The sequence below is a fragment of the Telopea speciosissima genome, chromosome 4 (assembly GCF_018873765.1).
Source record: "Telopea speciosissima isolate NSW1024214 ecotype Mountain lineage chromosome 4, Tspe_v1, whole genome shotgun sequence".
Classification (NCBI taxonomy): Eukaryota; Viridiplantae; Streptophyta; class Magnoliopsida; order Proteales; family Proteaceae; genus Telopea; species Telopea speciosissima.
The window spans coordinates 23,437,559-23,453,578 of record NC_057919.1 but is presented as its reverse complement, the minus strand read 5'-3'; the positions used below and the strand labels follow the sequence as shown (position 1 = coordinate 23,453,578).

General features: G+C 40.7%; 1 protein-coding gene across 2 annotated transcripts in view; it reads left to right on the top strand.

Annotated features, from left to right (window-relative positions):
• The window catches only part of LOC122657604 (ABC transporter D family member 1-like), a 94,442-nt gene extending 82,235 nt beyond the window's left edge, over positions 1-12,207 (top strand). For both annotated transcript variants that reach the window (XM_043852357.1, XM_043852358.1), the window contains 8 exons: positions 7,025-7,205; positions 7,305-7,463; positions 9,544-9,705; positions 9,791-10,027; positions 11,193-11,353; positions 11,464-11,516; positions 11,620-11,698; positions 11,782-12,207. In XM_043852357.1, coding sequence (XP_043708292.1) covers positions 7,025-7,205; positions 7,305-7,463; positions 9,544-9,705; positions 9,791-10,027; positions 11,193-11,353; positions 11,464-11,516; positions 11,620-11,698; positions 11,782-11,868 — 1,119 coding nt within the window. In that variant the 3' untranslated portion in view covers positions 11,869-12,207. The remainder of the gene's footprint in view (positions 1-7,024; positions 7,206-7,304; positions 7,464-9,543; positions 9,706-9,790; positions 10,028-11,192; positions 11,354-11,463; positions 11,517-11,619; positions 11,699-11,781) is intronic.
• The last annotated feature ends 3,813 nt before the right edge of the window (positions 12,208-16,020 follow it).

Below are 16,020 nucleotides of genomic sequence, written 5' to 3'. Positions count from 1 at the left end.
GAATGGGCTGCACATGGAGTCCAAAAGAGGCGGATCCTCTTACTCTTCTTGTTCATCAGTTTCTCTCCAGCCTTCTTAAAATTAGAACCATTATCCGTCACAATTTGGATAACGTTCTTTGCTCCTATATCTTCCTCTACCACTTACTTCAGTAGCTTGTACAAGTATGATGCATCCTTGACATGCTTTGATGCATCAACAGACTTCAAGAAGACAGTCTTCCCATTACAACTCACCGTGAAATTTATAATGGACTGTCTAGTAGGTCCAGTCCAACCATCAGCCATAAGAGTAACTCCATATGTGTCCCACAATGGCTTCAGACCCTCTATGTACTCTTTCAGCTCCTCTACCTCTTTAGGAAAATATACATTATACAACTCATATGGTGTAGGCCCCTTCCATCCTGGGCCAGCCCTCCCTGCAGCATCAAGGAATGCATTATAATAGGTTCCTTGAGCTACATTAGCTGGAATGCCATTGTATAGCATGAACTTGCTGAAGGCTTTCCGTGCATCCTCTTGTTTACCACCAAACACTTGTGGGATGGTTGGCTGGAAGGCATCTTGTTACCTAAAGGTAGATGGATCCTGCTAAAAAATGGTATCTGGGGAACGTGCTCGTGGTCGGGCTTGGGGCCGTGGGATATCTCTTGTGCCAGTGCTTCTCCTGCTCTCATCTTCTTGCACTGGTGCAGCTGAGCCAGATCCACCAGCTCCTCTTGCTTGCTCATATGCTCTGATATTGTCAAAATGAAAACTTTACTTACTCGCTACCAAAGTCTGCTGGTAAATCTTCCAGTCAGCCTCTGATTGGAACTCACCAGGTGTAGGCCTATATTCAGTATCATCTCCTACTCCCCCAAGGATGTCTACACCAGGCCTCTTTAGCATTGCCTCATCGAAAGCTATTTGTTGTCTCTCCCTCTCAGCTTTCTTTGTCCGTACTCCTCTTAAATTTTGTGCCATTGCCAGTTTCACTTGGCTCGGAACATTTTGGCATTTGGCAACATTCTTGCCCAGACCAGACAAATGTTCCTTTAACCTAGTTGCTCCTCCAGAATTTAGAATCTTCCCACAGTAGTTACACTTTGACTTCTTGTTGTCCTCAGACATTGGGAATCCATGTAACCATGCTATATCCCCCATTGTGTAACCCTTATCTGATTTTTTACACTGTTACATAAAAAAACATGTATTAGTAACTATTACAGACTTAAAGTAAGGTAATAAACACTTAAAGTATTGTATTTATAACTATTACACATAATATGAAGCTACTAGAACAATCAAATACCTATCTCTTATTTATTCCCCCAACCCTAGTATTTATTTATTAATTAAAAATAATTATACCTTCAAATATAAAATATCATAACATAATGATGTATTTGACATCATTTGAAGTTGGACATTATGTACAACTGTTGTGCATAATTTTCCAACAAAAACAGGTATTTTTCCTTAATTGTATATATTTTTTAACAATTTAAATATTATAATTATTAAATCTGAAAAATAAAATATTTTTTTTTATGGGTGAAAAAAAAAAATGACTCCATGAGGCTGTAGAGCATGCAAACTAGTCTAACATACATCAAGATCACATCCAAACAATAAGTATTTATCCTATTTTTTTTAATTTCTTTTTTGAAAAAAATCATTTTTTTTTCAGAAATTATAATAAATAATTTAATAACCCAAAAAAAATTCGGCCTCCATCAAGTGATAGATCGGCCTAACTTGTATAACATAACTCAAAATCACACCCATCTATCAAGATTTCATCAAATGTTTTTCAAAAAAATAGGTTTAGGGAAAATGGGTTTACCTTTCAAAAAACCTTCACAAACTTGAGCAATCCTCCAAAATTGAGCTGCAATCTTCACTTTGCCCCCAAATTCAGCTTCCAAATGTTTCAATCCAACCAAAAAATGAACATGGGAACAGAAGATTGAGAGAAGAAGAGAGTTGGAGAGAAGAAGAGAGTGTTGGAGAGCTCTCTGTCGACAGAATAGGCAAAAACAGACTTGTTTTAAGACTTAAAACAAGTCATTTGGGTCAAATCATGGTGCCCATACCCGAGATCCACTTTTCGACCCAAGATCTTGGCGAGATTTTGCATTTTTCCTCTTGTTTTTGCACTGGTTTTTGAAGCTTTTTCTCGCGAGATCTCGGATATCGCCGAGATCTTGCACTTTTATGTTTCCCCTTCCATCTTGACTGGGATTTCTAAAAAACCAAGAATCTCGGCAAGATCTCGCGAGATTTCGGACTATGGGTAAATCAAGTGTAGAATCAGAAATAGGAGAAGACTCACTAGATGGAGACTGTGTAGGAGAACTTGGATCAGGAGGTAACAATTGGAATGGGCATAGTGGTAGTGGTGGTGGCTTCATCTAATTGCCTTTTAGACTTGGAGCGAACAAAAATCTTTAATGGAACTGTGGGCTCCCCCTTCTCCTTTTGGGTCGAAATCATGTCTTCCGAAGATGGAATTGGAGCAATCAGAAGTACATCTTCCCGTGAAGAGGACTCCCTCTGAAGAGGTGCGGCAGCGGGAAAAATTGACTCATTCTGATGGAACACCACGTCCATAGAGACAAACATACGGCGAGAGGGTGGATGATAGCATTTATACCCTTTTTGAGTCGCCAAGTAGCCAAGAAAAATACAGCAGATGCCACGAGGATCAAGCTTATCAAGCTTACATGTTGGAAGTTAAAGAATGTAAAAAAACAATGAGAAAGATGAAAGTAGAAGGTTGGTAAAGAAAAGAATATGGTGGAATGTTGTGTGTTAGAGAATAATCTCTACCACACCTATATTACTTCACTAATAAGATGTAAGGAATTACATACACCTCCCTAGGGAGGTAAAAGGTAAAAAAGTGAACACAATATAAGACAACTAGACAACAAACTAGTTCCTAAAGTACCCTTATTAAATAAACTCTAACAGTACCCGTATTACATAAACTCTAACACCCCCCCTTCAAGTTGGAGAATATATGTCATGCATTCCCAGCTTGCAAAATAGGGTACCGAACTGGTGAGAGGTGAATCCTTTGGTGAAGATATTTGCTAATTGATCACTTGTCTTCACAAAGGAGTGCAAATGCAGCCAATGTCCATCTATTCCTTGATGAAGTGTCAGTCCACATCGATGTCCTTTATTCTATCATGTTGCACCGGATTGTGAGCAATGCTTATAGTTGCCTTTTTTTTTATCACAGTAGCCACATAGGTCCTTTAGTGAATAAATATCAAACCCCAACTCCTGAACCAATCGTCTCAACCATATGAGTTCACAAACTCCATGAGCCATTGCACTAAATTCTGCCTCAATACTGGATCTAGCTACAACAGGCTGTTTTTTTTTTTTTTTTTTTTGGCGAATAAAAATTTCAATACCAAAACCCCAAAGGGGAGAGGAAGGGAAAAAAGTGGGAGGGGGAGGAATACACAGGGAAAAAAAAGGGGGGAGAGCTATTCAAGCCTCAAGCTCTAGGAACGAGGGCCAGAAGACTGAAAAAGAGATACATCTAAACCCCAGGTTACAAAAACATGCTACTTAGGGAATCAGAGAGGGGACTATGGGGGAGCATATGAAGCCTAGAGCTGACATCAAAGAAGATAGCTTTCCAAATCATGTCAATGGAACGTGAGTTGGAGGTCCATCTTCTAAGATTCTGCTCCATCCAAATGTGTGAGATAGCGACCCCAAACACAAGATTGCGTGTTGTATCACAAATTGAACTACCAGAAAACTCATATCCAATCAAAGCCATTCCTGAGCGAAGGGAGGGGTCTCTTACAATGGGGCCAAATGGAGTCTAGGGCTTTTTACCAAATAGAGGAGGCAAAGGGGCAAGAAAAAGAAAAGGTAATCGATATCCTCAATACCATTCCAACAAAGAATAGGAAGCATGGTACTAAATCTCGTTTTGTTTCGGTGTTTCGGTGTTTCGGTCTGACTGAAATTTCCGAGATACCGAAATTTCGTCGAAATCTCGGTCGAAATATGGTATTTTTCTGTGGGTGTAAAATGCCAAAAATGTCCGAGATTTCCGAAATTTTCGAAACGAGATGACCGAAATTACCGAGATTTCCAAAATTTCCGAAACGAGATGACCGAAATTTCATCGAAATTTCCGAAATATTTGAAATATTGCATTTTTTCATTTCGGACTTGCGTTTCGTTTCGGACAGGTCGAGATACTTGAAATATTCGATATCTCGACCGAAATTTCGCGAGTTTTAGTACTATGATAGGAAGGGGGACAAGGATGTGGCGATGGAGGAGAAATGATTGGGTAAGTTGCAACAAATGCTCAAAGAAGCAGTGGCGGGAGAGCGAGGGGGAGCTCCTATGGTGATGACAATACTCTCGGGGAGGAAGAGAGCAGGTCAAAGAGGGGGAACCAAGGGGCTGGAGGAGGCCACTAGTTGCAGCCTTGCAGGTTGTGGCACAGGGGGATGTGGGTGGGGAAGAAGGGTGGTGGGGAGGGTATTCGGTCGGTGTAGGGGAGAGAAATGGTTTACCGGTTCAAGGGAGATATAGTTTACCAGGTCAGAGGACTGAATTTGGATAGGAAGAGGGAGGGTGTGATAGGGAGGTCGAGAAGGGGGTTGGGTTCTTTTCATGGTTGGACCGGGGGGAGGTTGGGTCGAGTGTTAAGTTGGAGGGGCCAATGAGGGTTATAGGGAAGATGGGGTTAGTAGTGGGGTTTCTTAATGTCACAGGGTACGACGGATGGGAGCCTCAAGAGTTTGGAATAAAGGGAGAGGATCCCATTTTGGGATTGACAAAGGGGTCGATCAGAGCAGGGGGATGAAGAGGAAGCTTTTCGGGGAAAGGGGAGAGGGAGAATGGTAGGGGATGGTCAGTGGGGTTGGCAAGGACAAAGGGGTGCTTTTCGGGAAGATGGGGGTACTTTTCGGGGGTGTAGAGGGGTTGCAGCTCGAAAAGGGATTTACAGTAGCCAGAGGAGCTAGCAGGGGATCAAGAGGAGGAGGAGTCATGTCGCCATCAGCATCAGCGTCACAAGTGGTCTCTTAGAGGACCGAAAACTTGTTGTGACCAGTGGTAGGAGCACGGCTAACCGACAATTCTGGGGAGAGACCAGGGGAGTGTTCAAAGCCTTTGCAAGTGGAGTCACTGGCCGGAGGACCTCTATGGGAGCGACAAGTTTTGAATCTTCTTCGACCTCGAGTAGGCTCGATGGAACCATTAGGGGCAGGAGGGTCTTGGGTTTGTTTAGTGTTTCTAGGGATCAACTCAGGTTGCGAAGCATTCTCCTGGGTTTTGTACCTTCTTCGTCTTCGAGCAAGCTCGATGGAGCCGTTAGGGGTAGGAGGGTCTTGAGTTTGATTCAATTTAGAAGGGCCTTGACGTTGCAAAGCATTCTCCTGGGTGGGGGTCATCCTTATGGTCAATGGAAGCTATTGGGGTGCATTGCTTGGTAGAATGCCCAAACACCTTGCAGAGGGTGCAATGAGGAAGCCATTCATAGAGGACCCGTTGAGTGAAGTAGAAGCCATCGTCATTTAGAACCATGACCCAATCTGGTGGAGGAGAGTCTGTAGAGACCTCCACGCAGATTATTGCAAAGGCTAGGCGGTCCATTCGTTTAGTCCTATCATCTGAGTAGATGGGGTTCCCTATGATCGAGCCAACTATACTCAGCCCGTCAGCACACCAGAAGTGGAGCGGAAGACCTGGAAGTGTGACCCATAGAGGGATGGTGTAAAAGTCTATTTTGCAAAGTTGAATATGCTCATCCCATTGTCTCAAGAAGGTAGACTTTTTTCGATTTGCCAGAGGCCACCTCCTAAGGGTCGAAGCTTGTCATTGTCGTCGAAGAAGCAAAAGATGAAGATAACATTGGTGAGCAGGTATATGTTAAAGAATCCCTGGGTTTTTGGAGAGAGGATTTAACGACATGAAAGGGAGGTTGATTTCCGATGAAATGACGGCAGCATTGCCATTTGGAAATCTAATCGGATAGGAGCCCAGAGGGGCAGTGGTCGACCTTTGAGTCATCAATGATGGAGGGGGGGGAACGAAGTGGAGAAGATGACCTTCATGGGAGGGGCTAGGGGTAGGGTCAAAAAAAGAGGTTGGGGGAATGGGGGGGACGAGAGGGAGGAGAGTATGGAGCATAGTTCAAAACCTTGTTTCTTCTCAGTCAAGTCGAAACGAAATGCAACATCGAATTGAAAAATATTTATTTCGAAAATTTCGAAAATTTCGGAAATTTCGGTCATCTCATTCCGGAAATCTCGGAAATTTCGGTCATCTAGTTTCGGAAATTTCGAAAATCTCGGTCATTTTGGCATTTTACACCCACAGAAAAAATACCATATTTCGATGAAATTTCATCGAAATTTCGGTATCTCAAAAATTCGGTCAGACCGAAACACCGAAACGAAACGAGATTTTAAACCTTGGTGTGGAGAGGGGTGACCAGCGGCAAAAGCCATCGAAGGGAGTTCTGGCATAGGTATTCAGGTCATGGGGAGAGGGAGAGGACAAAAAGGAGGTGCTAATCTCTGTTGTGATGGTATTAAGTAATTCACTGATGTTTAAAATTTTTTTGTCATTATATCGTTTATTAATCTGATAATATCCATCATGTTATAGATATGCTAAAATGTGTGGTCATTTTTCTGCTCAATGGATCCTGCTGATGTTTGGAAAAATAAAACCTTTCATAGGCGCAAATGATCTTTCAGTTAACTGAATTGGGTTAACACTTACATGGCTTGTCCATCCCAGAATATTCAAAGTGCTAGTTACTGTCAAACCTTGTTTTTAAGTGTAAAGGCAATTGGAATGAAATATATTCAAGGTCTTCAAATAAATCAAAAGCATTGCACATTTACCACAAATCATGGCATTTGTTTGATGTCATGTTTTCTTTTGGTTATCATGACCTTGTTTGTACACCTCATTCATTTTTGTAATTTTTTTTCTTTTCAATTTTCACATTGACCTTTATAATCGTCCCCATAACTACACAGATGATTGATTCAAGATTCAGAATGCTGCTTGGTCACTCTAAAATTCTTCTAAAGAAGAAATGGCTGTACGGTATACTGGATGATTTTATCACCAAGCAACTCCCACACAATGTGACTTGGGGGTTGAGTTTATTATATGCTCTGGAGCACAAGGGTGATCAAGCATTGACTTCCACCCAAGGTAATATGGATATATATATACACTTCTAGATGATAAGGATAAGAAATTTTAATGAGATGTTATAATTTCTGTCTTCCTTTTACTTTCCAACTTGTTCAGGTGACCTTGCACATGCATTGCGGTTCCTTGCATCTGTTGTATCACAAAGCTTCCTAGCTTTTGGTGACATTCTTGAGTTGCATAGAAAATTTCTTGAACTTTCTGGTGGCATCAATAGGATTTTTGAGCTGGATGAGCTTCTTGGTGCAGCTCAAAGCGGTAAGTTCATTACTCATTCTTCTTTGAAAATTTTCCTTTAAAGCCACAATGTTGGGGTTATATTTTGACCTTTTTGGGCAATATATTTTGTCAAACTCATTTAATCAGTCTTTCCTTCTGGCTTTTTTCATTCCTTTATTTTAATTCCTCCGTAGTGGCTTCGAAAGACAAAACTGTTTATGATAAATTGTTTTTTTTATTATTTATTTATTTATTTTTATTTTTTTGATGAATAAATAATTTAATTCATAACCAAAGAAAAGAAAGGGGGGGGGGGGAGAGAGAGAGCGTACAAGGGCACAAAGCCACAAACAAATTACAAGGCCCACCTGGTAGGAGGCTAAACCTGTAAAATCTAAAGTCCACATGGGCAAAACCCAGATATGAAAGCCCAAGAAACACAAAAGCCCACAAGAAAATACAAAAGGCCACAAGAGCTTAGAAGCCCAACAGAAAGACAAGGGCAGCCAAGTGAATTCCAGGTAGGGAACCACAACCCTAAACTAACTATCTCAGCTTAGCTTGGACCAGCCGCCAAGACGAAAACGGAGCATCACCGGCAAACAAACAGCCGCTGCAGAGGGGCACTGGCCTTGCGGAGGGCCACGGCCAAGCAAAGGTGGCAGTCACGTTGGAGAAGCACCGGCCTTGCAGAGGGCAATGGCGACGCGGCTGCTGGCCGAGCATAGCTCGCAGAGGGCAGACTCTGCAGCTGGCAGAAGAACGGCGTTAGCCGGGCGAGCCAGGCGGATCAGACAGAAGACTGACCGAGAAGAGTTTGCGGCCAAGCGGCTGCAGTCCAAGTGGGCTGGTGACGAGCGGCAACTGAGAGCGCCGGAGAAGAAAGACGTCTGGCGAGAGAGAAAGTGAGCAGGGCTGGAAGCGAAGAGACGAGTCATCCGACCAAACGAAGAAGGCAACCAGCGAGGGAGGCAACTCAGCAAAGAGAGCAGTTGTCGGAGACGAAAGCCCACGGGGCATTGTGACCAGGAGAGACCCCAACGAGCCTGGAAACAGACCTAGCAGGAGGGCAACTTGCAAGGCAGCAACCCAGGCAAGACAGACGTCCACGAAACGGCAAACCAAGCGGTCTGTCGACAAGCAGGACTGCAGACAAGCAAGGGTGATGACTACTAGCACTGCACAGGTCCAAACGAGGAGACCAAGTGTCAAAACCCAAAGGAGAAGAGGAGAAAGAGAAGGAGGAAGAAAGGAATGGAGAGAAGTCGAAGTAAAAGGGGGAAGGAGGAGCCCGACTTCTCTGCCAGACTCCAAATCAAAAGAAGAAGAGGAAGAGAAAAGAAAAAGGAAAAAGGAGGACAAAGAAAGTTAGGGTGAGAGGGGGGGAGAAAGAGAGGAGAAGGGAGGAGGGGAGCAGGGCCGGGCTGCTCCTCAACTGCGTCGCTGGGTTTTCCTCTTCTGTCGCTAGGTTTTCCTCCATCCCTTTTGATATACAGGATGTACTAGTTACTTAATTTGTGATTTTTTTTTATTTATTTATTTGTGTGGGGAGGAAGAGAAAAATGTACTTGAGTGAAATTACAATTACAAGAAAGTCCTTATCCCACTAACCAACTCAACCCAACTCAACTCAACTCAACTCCGCCTTATCACAACTAAATGAGGTTTGCTGCATGGATGCTTCTCCATTCAGCTTTATTCAAAGCCGTACTTGTTACTAGTTATTGGGGTGAAGGATGACATGAGTACAATTTGTGGTTTTTTAATAGCTTTTATGTTCTGGTGATTACCAGGGTGACGGTTCTTCGGTTGGATTTATGTCTCTTCAATTACAATAGATATCAATAATCTGTAGCGGAAAAAAAGGGGGGAAATGGGAGTCCTGCTGCTGGTGCTGAACTCAATGATTATGACTGTAACTTGAATTCATTATCATTATTCTAGTTATTTAATTGATTTATTTGATCGGAGTCAAAATTGGTTCTAATAATGTTGGTATTGTTCTGCTGCCCTTGTTTGATTTTTATATTTTGCTTCAATTGATTATTTTTGTATATATCGCAGTTTTTTTTCTTTCCATATGATTCATTAATGGTGTGCACGTCGCATGGTGTTGCAGAGGTTCAGTTGTGTGATACTCCAATTTCACTTGAGGACAATGATGTTGCAGCAGAAGATATTATCTCATTCTCAGAGGTGGATATTATCACCCCAACGCAGAAGTTGTTGGCTAGGAAGTTGACATGTGACATTGTTCCAGGGAGAAGCATGCTTGTTACTGGTTAGTGAAGAAATATACTCTCATTCATGTAGTTTAGGCATACTGTTTAGCTATTAATTACGAAGTCTGCTTGGAATTTTCTTAGGTCCCAATGGGAGCGGGAAGAGTTCTGTTTTCAGAGTTCTTCATGGCTTATGGCCGACTGCAAGTGGAAGACTGACTAAACCATTACAAAGTATCAAAGAAAAGGAAAGCTCAAGGTGTGGTGTCTTCTATATTCCTCAACGACCATATACATGTTTGGGATCCCTAAGGGATCAAATTATCTACCCTCTCTCGCATGAAGAAGCGAAAGGCATTGCAGTCAAGATGTTTGGACAAGGTAAAATTTGTTGCAAGTCACTATATGTTCTTGTATGCAAGCCATTGCTTCCTCCTGTGGTTAAATATTTACTTTTGTAATTGGATATTCCCAATTGCCTACTGATCGACAAAATACCACTTGTACATAAAGTTTTTCTTTTCTGCAACAGGGAAAAAGGCTGGTTGGAACTGTCAACTCTACTTATTCCTACTGTATAATATTTAATGACTTCAATATGATTTGCACCATCTTTCAATAAAAACATTGCAGTTCAGGGCACATCTCATAGATTGACACGGGTCCTTCAGAGTCACCAAAGAGGAGCTATGACTTATGAGAATACAGGGAGGCGGCCTGCTTTTCTCCAGCTGGCCCCACACCCTAACCCCCCTCTGATTTTTTCTCACCAATCCTCTCCAATGACAAGAGGATCCTTAGCCCTCATATGTGCCCGACTTTCTATCGAGAAAGTACATCCTTGAGAATCTGCTGTGCAGAAGAACATTTTTGACATCATGAAATAAAATACTGCCAGTTCTTGAGTTTGTTCAAACACCCTAGGAGTAGCAATTTGCATCGTTGGAAACTATATTCAAAATGGTCAATTTTTTGTTGCTGCTTTACTTTGATAAAGTCCAACTTGTTTTGGCATATGTGATCACTCAAAACACAGGCAGACATGTTACATTGATGTTTATCATTATGAGGGAAGATCTCCTCTTCGCAGTCCAGTGATCCAGTCAAGATGATCCACCATTTTGATCCATGTTTATGGCTGTTATTGGTAAGCCAACTGTTGGATGGGTTGTATTCCCCATAGATTAGCCATGAACCAAATCACCCACCATGTAGTGAGCTTTTACCCTTGATTTTTATGGTTAACTAAATCTTCTAATGTTGAGTTTTAAAGCAGTTTTTGAAAGCTTTATATATCCATGTGGGAAGATCAGATTTCACTGAAACTTATGGATGATGACATGTACAACATGCCATTTGTGTGCGAACAGACTTTCTATGTGGCAGATACTTTGGCTATCAAGACTAGCTTCTCTTGAGTGGCCATCAAGGAAACCTTTGTCTATTCTGATAATGATGATGGTGATGTGAATCAAATAGCTTTTGTGCAAAACTATGTTAGTTTATTTGCTTACTCTTTTAACTCTGTGGACATTATGCCACTCAGGTGAAAAGTCTGAGGATGGTGGATACTTACTGGACCCACATTTGAGATCGATTCTTGAAAATGTTCGATTGATCTACCTTCTGGAAAGGGAGGGAGGTTGGGATGCTACTGTGAACTGGGAAGATGTTCTCTCTCTTGGGGAGCAGCAAAGACTTGGCATGGTTAGCTTAATTGATGTCATGATTTTGAACATAGTTATATAAGAATATGTAGCTTGAATATTTCTGATTTTAGCTTCTTCTAACTGGTGATATGATATGGTGTGTACCAGGCCCGCCTATTCTTTCAAAGACCTAGATTTGGTGTTCTTGATGAATGCACCAAGTAAGTAAGAAAAAAAAACTAGGATCCGTTCAAATTTTCTTCATGTGGTACTTGAGACATAATACTTGTTATGTGCTTGTCGTAATCTTTTATCTGCTGATAGTGCTACAAGTGTTGATGTCGAAGAGCACCTGTATAAGCTGGCACAGGAGATGGGCATCACTGTTATTACCACCTCACAAGTATGTTGCGAATTAAATGAAGTTTCCAAAGTTCATTTTAGGATTTCTCATGTTATTCACTCAGAATTTTTGTATGATCTCAGCGACCAGCTCTGATACCGTATCATTCCACGGAACTGCAATTGGTTGATGGTGAGGGTAAATGGGAGCTACGATCAATTAAACATTAGCTTGCTTTTGCTGCTTTGCAAAAACTAGCTCCTCCAGATAGATAGGAAATATTTCCACGGCCAAGCAGTGGTTCCCCTCTGCATTCTGCACTAAATTGATCAAAACTGCAAGAGCGAGAAACTCAAGTAATTCCTACATCAAGAATGTGCCATGGGGGGTGCAAAAGCAGAAGCCTGTGAAAACAACATTGTAGGAGCTGCAACGAGAAACAAAAGAGGTGAAGATACGGCATATAAAATATGCCTAATTGTAACATTTGAAGAAAAAAAATTATGTGCAGGCATGTGCCAGTTTATAGTTAAAACTGGGATGTTATGATTTTATTAGCATCCCACAAATAATATAGCAAAAGCTGCTGTCAGTCACCCTTATTAGCCAAGACTGATTTTTTTCCCCCTCAAATAATGAATGTAAAGACATCCAAATGAATGTATATATCATTCTTTTGCTAAGCTTTTCCACTAAACAATATCTTCCCTCCATTATGCTTAGGATCCTACTCAAGAGACCAATGTTTCAGCACCTCCCAGCCCCCAACCCAGGTGAGGCGAAGTGATTTTGCCATGTTGGTGGCAAATTGGATTGGTCATTTGCATGGAACCTCTTGGTTATTGTAGTTCTTAAATTAATTTATGATTGAGAACTGTGTTAATAGTCTGGTTGCTCTAAAACTAGATTATAATATGTACTATTTGGATATTTTCCCATGTATCCAATGGATGATCATCTGATTTGGATGCTTTACGACTGTGGCAATCCATTAAAATCCCTATCAGGTCCATGAAAGCTCTCCAACTGCTCGGGCATGGATGTAAACCGATATTAATGGACCGAGAAACCACTGTATCTTGGTTGTGTTCCTTTAAAAAAAATTATACCTCTTATGTGGCCATTTGGGTCAGGCTTTCTCATATCCTTCTAAGAACCAATCTTTTGGTAGTAATGTATGAGTATGTTGTCTAAACAAGCTAGAGTCTTTTGTAAGTTTAGAATGCTGTCTAAGTCTAGTTTCTTTCCTGCCTTTTATATCACTGAAGCACAGAAGAGAATTCTTTCAAGATATACTTTGATCAAGTTGACCATGATGGAGTTCACTCTTGTAAGGTAGTGACCCTCCTACCTCGAAACCATTTTTTTTTTTTAATGAATACTTCTATTGATATTAAAGAAGCAAAGAAAGAAACGGACACCTCACATAACATGCTTACGTATTTAATCTTACGGGCATCCAATTGTTTGATAAAAAGTTACAAATCATAAAATACTGAAAAGAGAGTACATAGCCATCTCTCAAATTGTTCATCTGTCAAAAGGTTAACAGCTTCAAGGTAATCGGATAGAATCTCTGCTCCTGCCAGCCTTTTTTCTGCTACCATATCTACAGCATATCTTATACCTTTGACTTCGCTTCAATGGCGCTTCCACATTGACCTGATACAACTCTGTTACTACTCCAATGGTTGAACAAGTTGATAATGTGGCAAGGGTTCCAAGTTGTCTTCCCTGTGATTGTTTTATTTCTTGTTGTTCAGATGAAGTAAAGCCAACAGGGTTTCGTGGGGGATCAACCAAGTTTTATCCTTTTTGGGTAAAGATGGGGATAACAGAATCTTTGTTACTAGATCTTTGACTTTAATTGTTCCTGTAAGAGTTCTATTTCTCAAAGAAGCTTCTCATACTCTCTTTGAGAATGGGCAAGAGAAAAAGGCACGTCAAATAGTTTCCTGGTCAAGTGAGCATATTAGACAGGTCAAGTGTGGGGTAAACCCTTCTAAAAGAAAAGTTTAAATTTAAGCATGAGGGGGAGTTTTCATAATTCTTTCCATGGAAATTAAAGGTGTCATGGGGTGCGTTCGAGAGTGATGAGACCTCTGTAAGCCCGCAAGGATTCAGGCTGCTTGATGAGTATTCATCCTAGGTACAATATTCGATAGCCATGAGGAAGAAATCCAATAGGATGGGATTGATGATTAACAAACTTGACGTCTATTATAGATTTGATTAAGGTTAGTCTGTCTCCTGATGATAACAGTCTTGATTTCCATACATCAAGTTTTAGGCCTGTAAACGGATCGGATTCGGCTCGGATACGGATCGGATGTAATCGGATTCGGATATTTCCTGGTCGAATACGGATACCTCTAAACGGATTTGGATGGATTCGGATGCGGATTGAATTCGGATTTTCGACCATTCGTTTACACCTCTGCCTTGTGTAACCCGAACCTTCCTCCCCCTAGTGGATACAATTCACTCTCAATCCATTGTTTTAGATCATGATTCTCTTTTCCTCATATTCTAGAACCTGTTGAATCTTCAAAAACCCTCAAGATCGTTATTTACTTAATTTTTTATAATTAAGTAGTCAGATTCGGATTTTTATCGAAGTATTCGGATTTTTTTTCGAAAATATCTCTAATCGAATACGGATGCACCTAAACGGATACGGATGCGGATCGAATTCGGATTTTCGGTTATCCATTTACAGCCCTATCAAGTTTGAATTAGATACAGAGAATGTCCCACATACTTTGCCCATTTTGGCATACACCTAATGCTCAAAACCTTTTGTAGTGATGCCTTAGTGATTTCTTGATTTGTATCTTTATTGAAACCACTTCACTTTTCTGAAAAAACAATAATTTTTGCTGACCTAATAGTACCCCAAACCATTCCAGGATCATTTTCAAATCCTCTATTTTGTGGTGGTTTACCCTTATAAACAAAATTATAACACTAACAAAGAGAAAGTAGTGATTCAGATGTGTCTGCCTAGTAGTTTTAATACCAGTTACTATCCTGATTGAGTGGCAAAAGTCAATGACTCAGACAAATCCCTAATCCCTCCATGGCAATTATGAAAAGGGAGGAGGGGCTTAAGAGGTCGCCTTGCTGAATACCTCTAGAGGGAGAAATGTGATCATAAGTTGATCCATTGACTTCAACCCTAAAGGTAATGGTTGAGATATAGAGAAACATATCACACCATTTTGTCACAAAAACCCAAAGACTCCAAGATGGCTCTTTTGAATTCCCAATCCAATCTATCATATGTCTTTGACATGCCTGTCTTTATATCCAAGAGGCATATTTTTCCTGTCTTCCTACATATATAGTTAATGATTTCACTAACACTGGTATAATTATTTGAGATTTGTCTACTTTGTTGAGTCTACTTTCAACAAAGATAGCTTGCGAAAAGCAAGAAAAAATTTGTGGATTAAAGGTTTCAGATGGTTGGCCAAGAGTTTAGATATAAACTTGTATGCCACATTGCATAGACTACTTGGTTTGAAGCAGCATGACTAGTTTGGATGATCACAAGCCCCTCAAAGGCACTCAAGAATACCTTTTTGATAGGGAGTAGGGACTTAAGTTTTGTATCAAAAGATTCAGATTACCCAGCTTTCAGGTTTCAGATTTGCGTCAGTTCTAGAGATGGAGATCTAAAAGAGAGAGAGAGATAATGTTGCATTTCCTCATAAATTCCACACTGCCATGTGGGTTGATAGAAAAGTTTGGGCTGTCTCTTCAATATTCCACCTCGGCCATCCAAATGATTCAGGAATTCATTTTTTGTGGAAAAGTGCACTAATATTCCCATCCCATTCCCAAGAATCCCACTCTGCAAAAGCCCGCTAAACAAACAGGGCCTAAGAAATTAAAAACATCCTTCAAATAACTCCACTCAACTTTGTCATAGGTTTCTGACATGTCTAACTGAAATGTTGTCCAACCTCTTTTAGCTTTATGATTTTTAAGAAAATAGAATATCTCATGAGTCACGATAATATTGTCCGAAATTTGCCTGTCTTTTATGTAAATGCCGTTTGAAAAGGAGAAGCAAAATCATTTTAAAAAGGTTTTAGTTGATTAACCAAAATCTTCTCAATAATCTCATATAAAACAATACATAAGCTAATAGACCAAAACTCATTTACATGCATAGCCATGTCCTTTTTAGGGTTTTAACTGATTAAAATTGTTACTAGCCATCTGATGATTTGAATGTTTTGCTTTTGGATCGTTTAAAAAATTAGATTCCAAAACATCTATCTTAGATTGATTTTAATCACCTAAGAAATCTCAGGTTCAGAACCCATGAGTCATTCATTATACTTAGTTTTAGTGTTGAAGAGTTGACCTTGCTA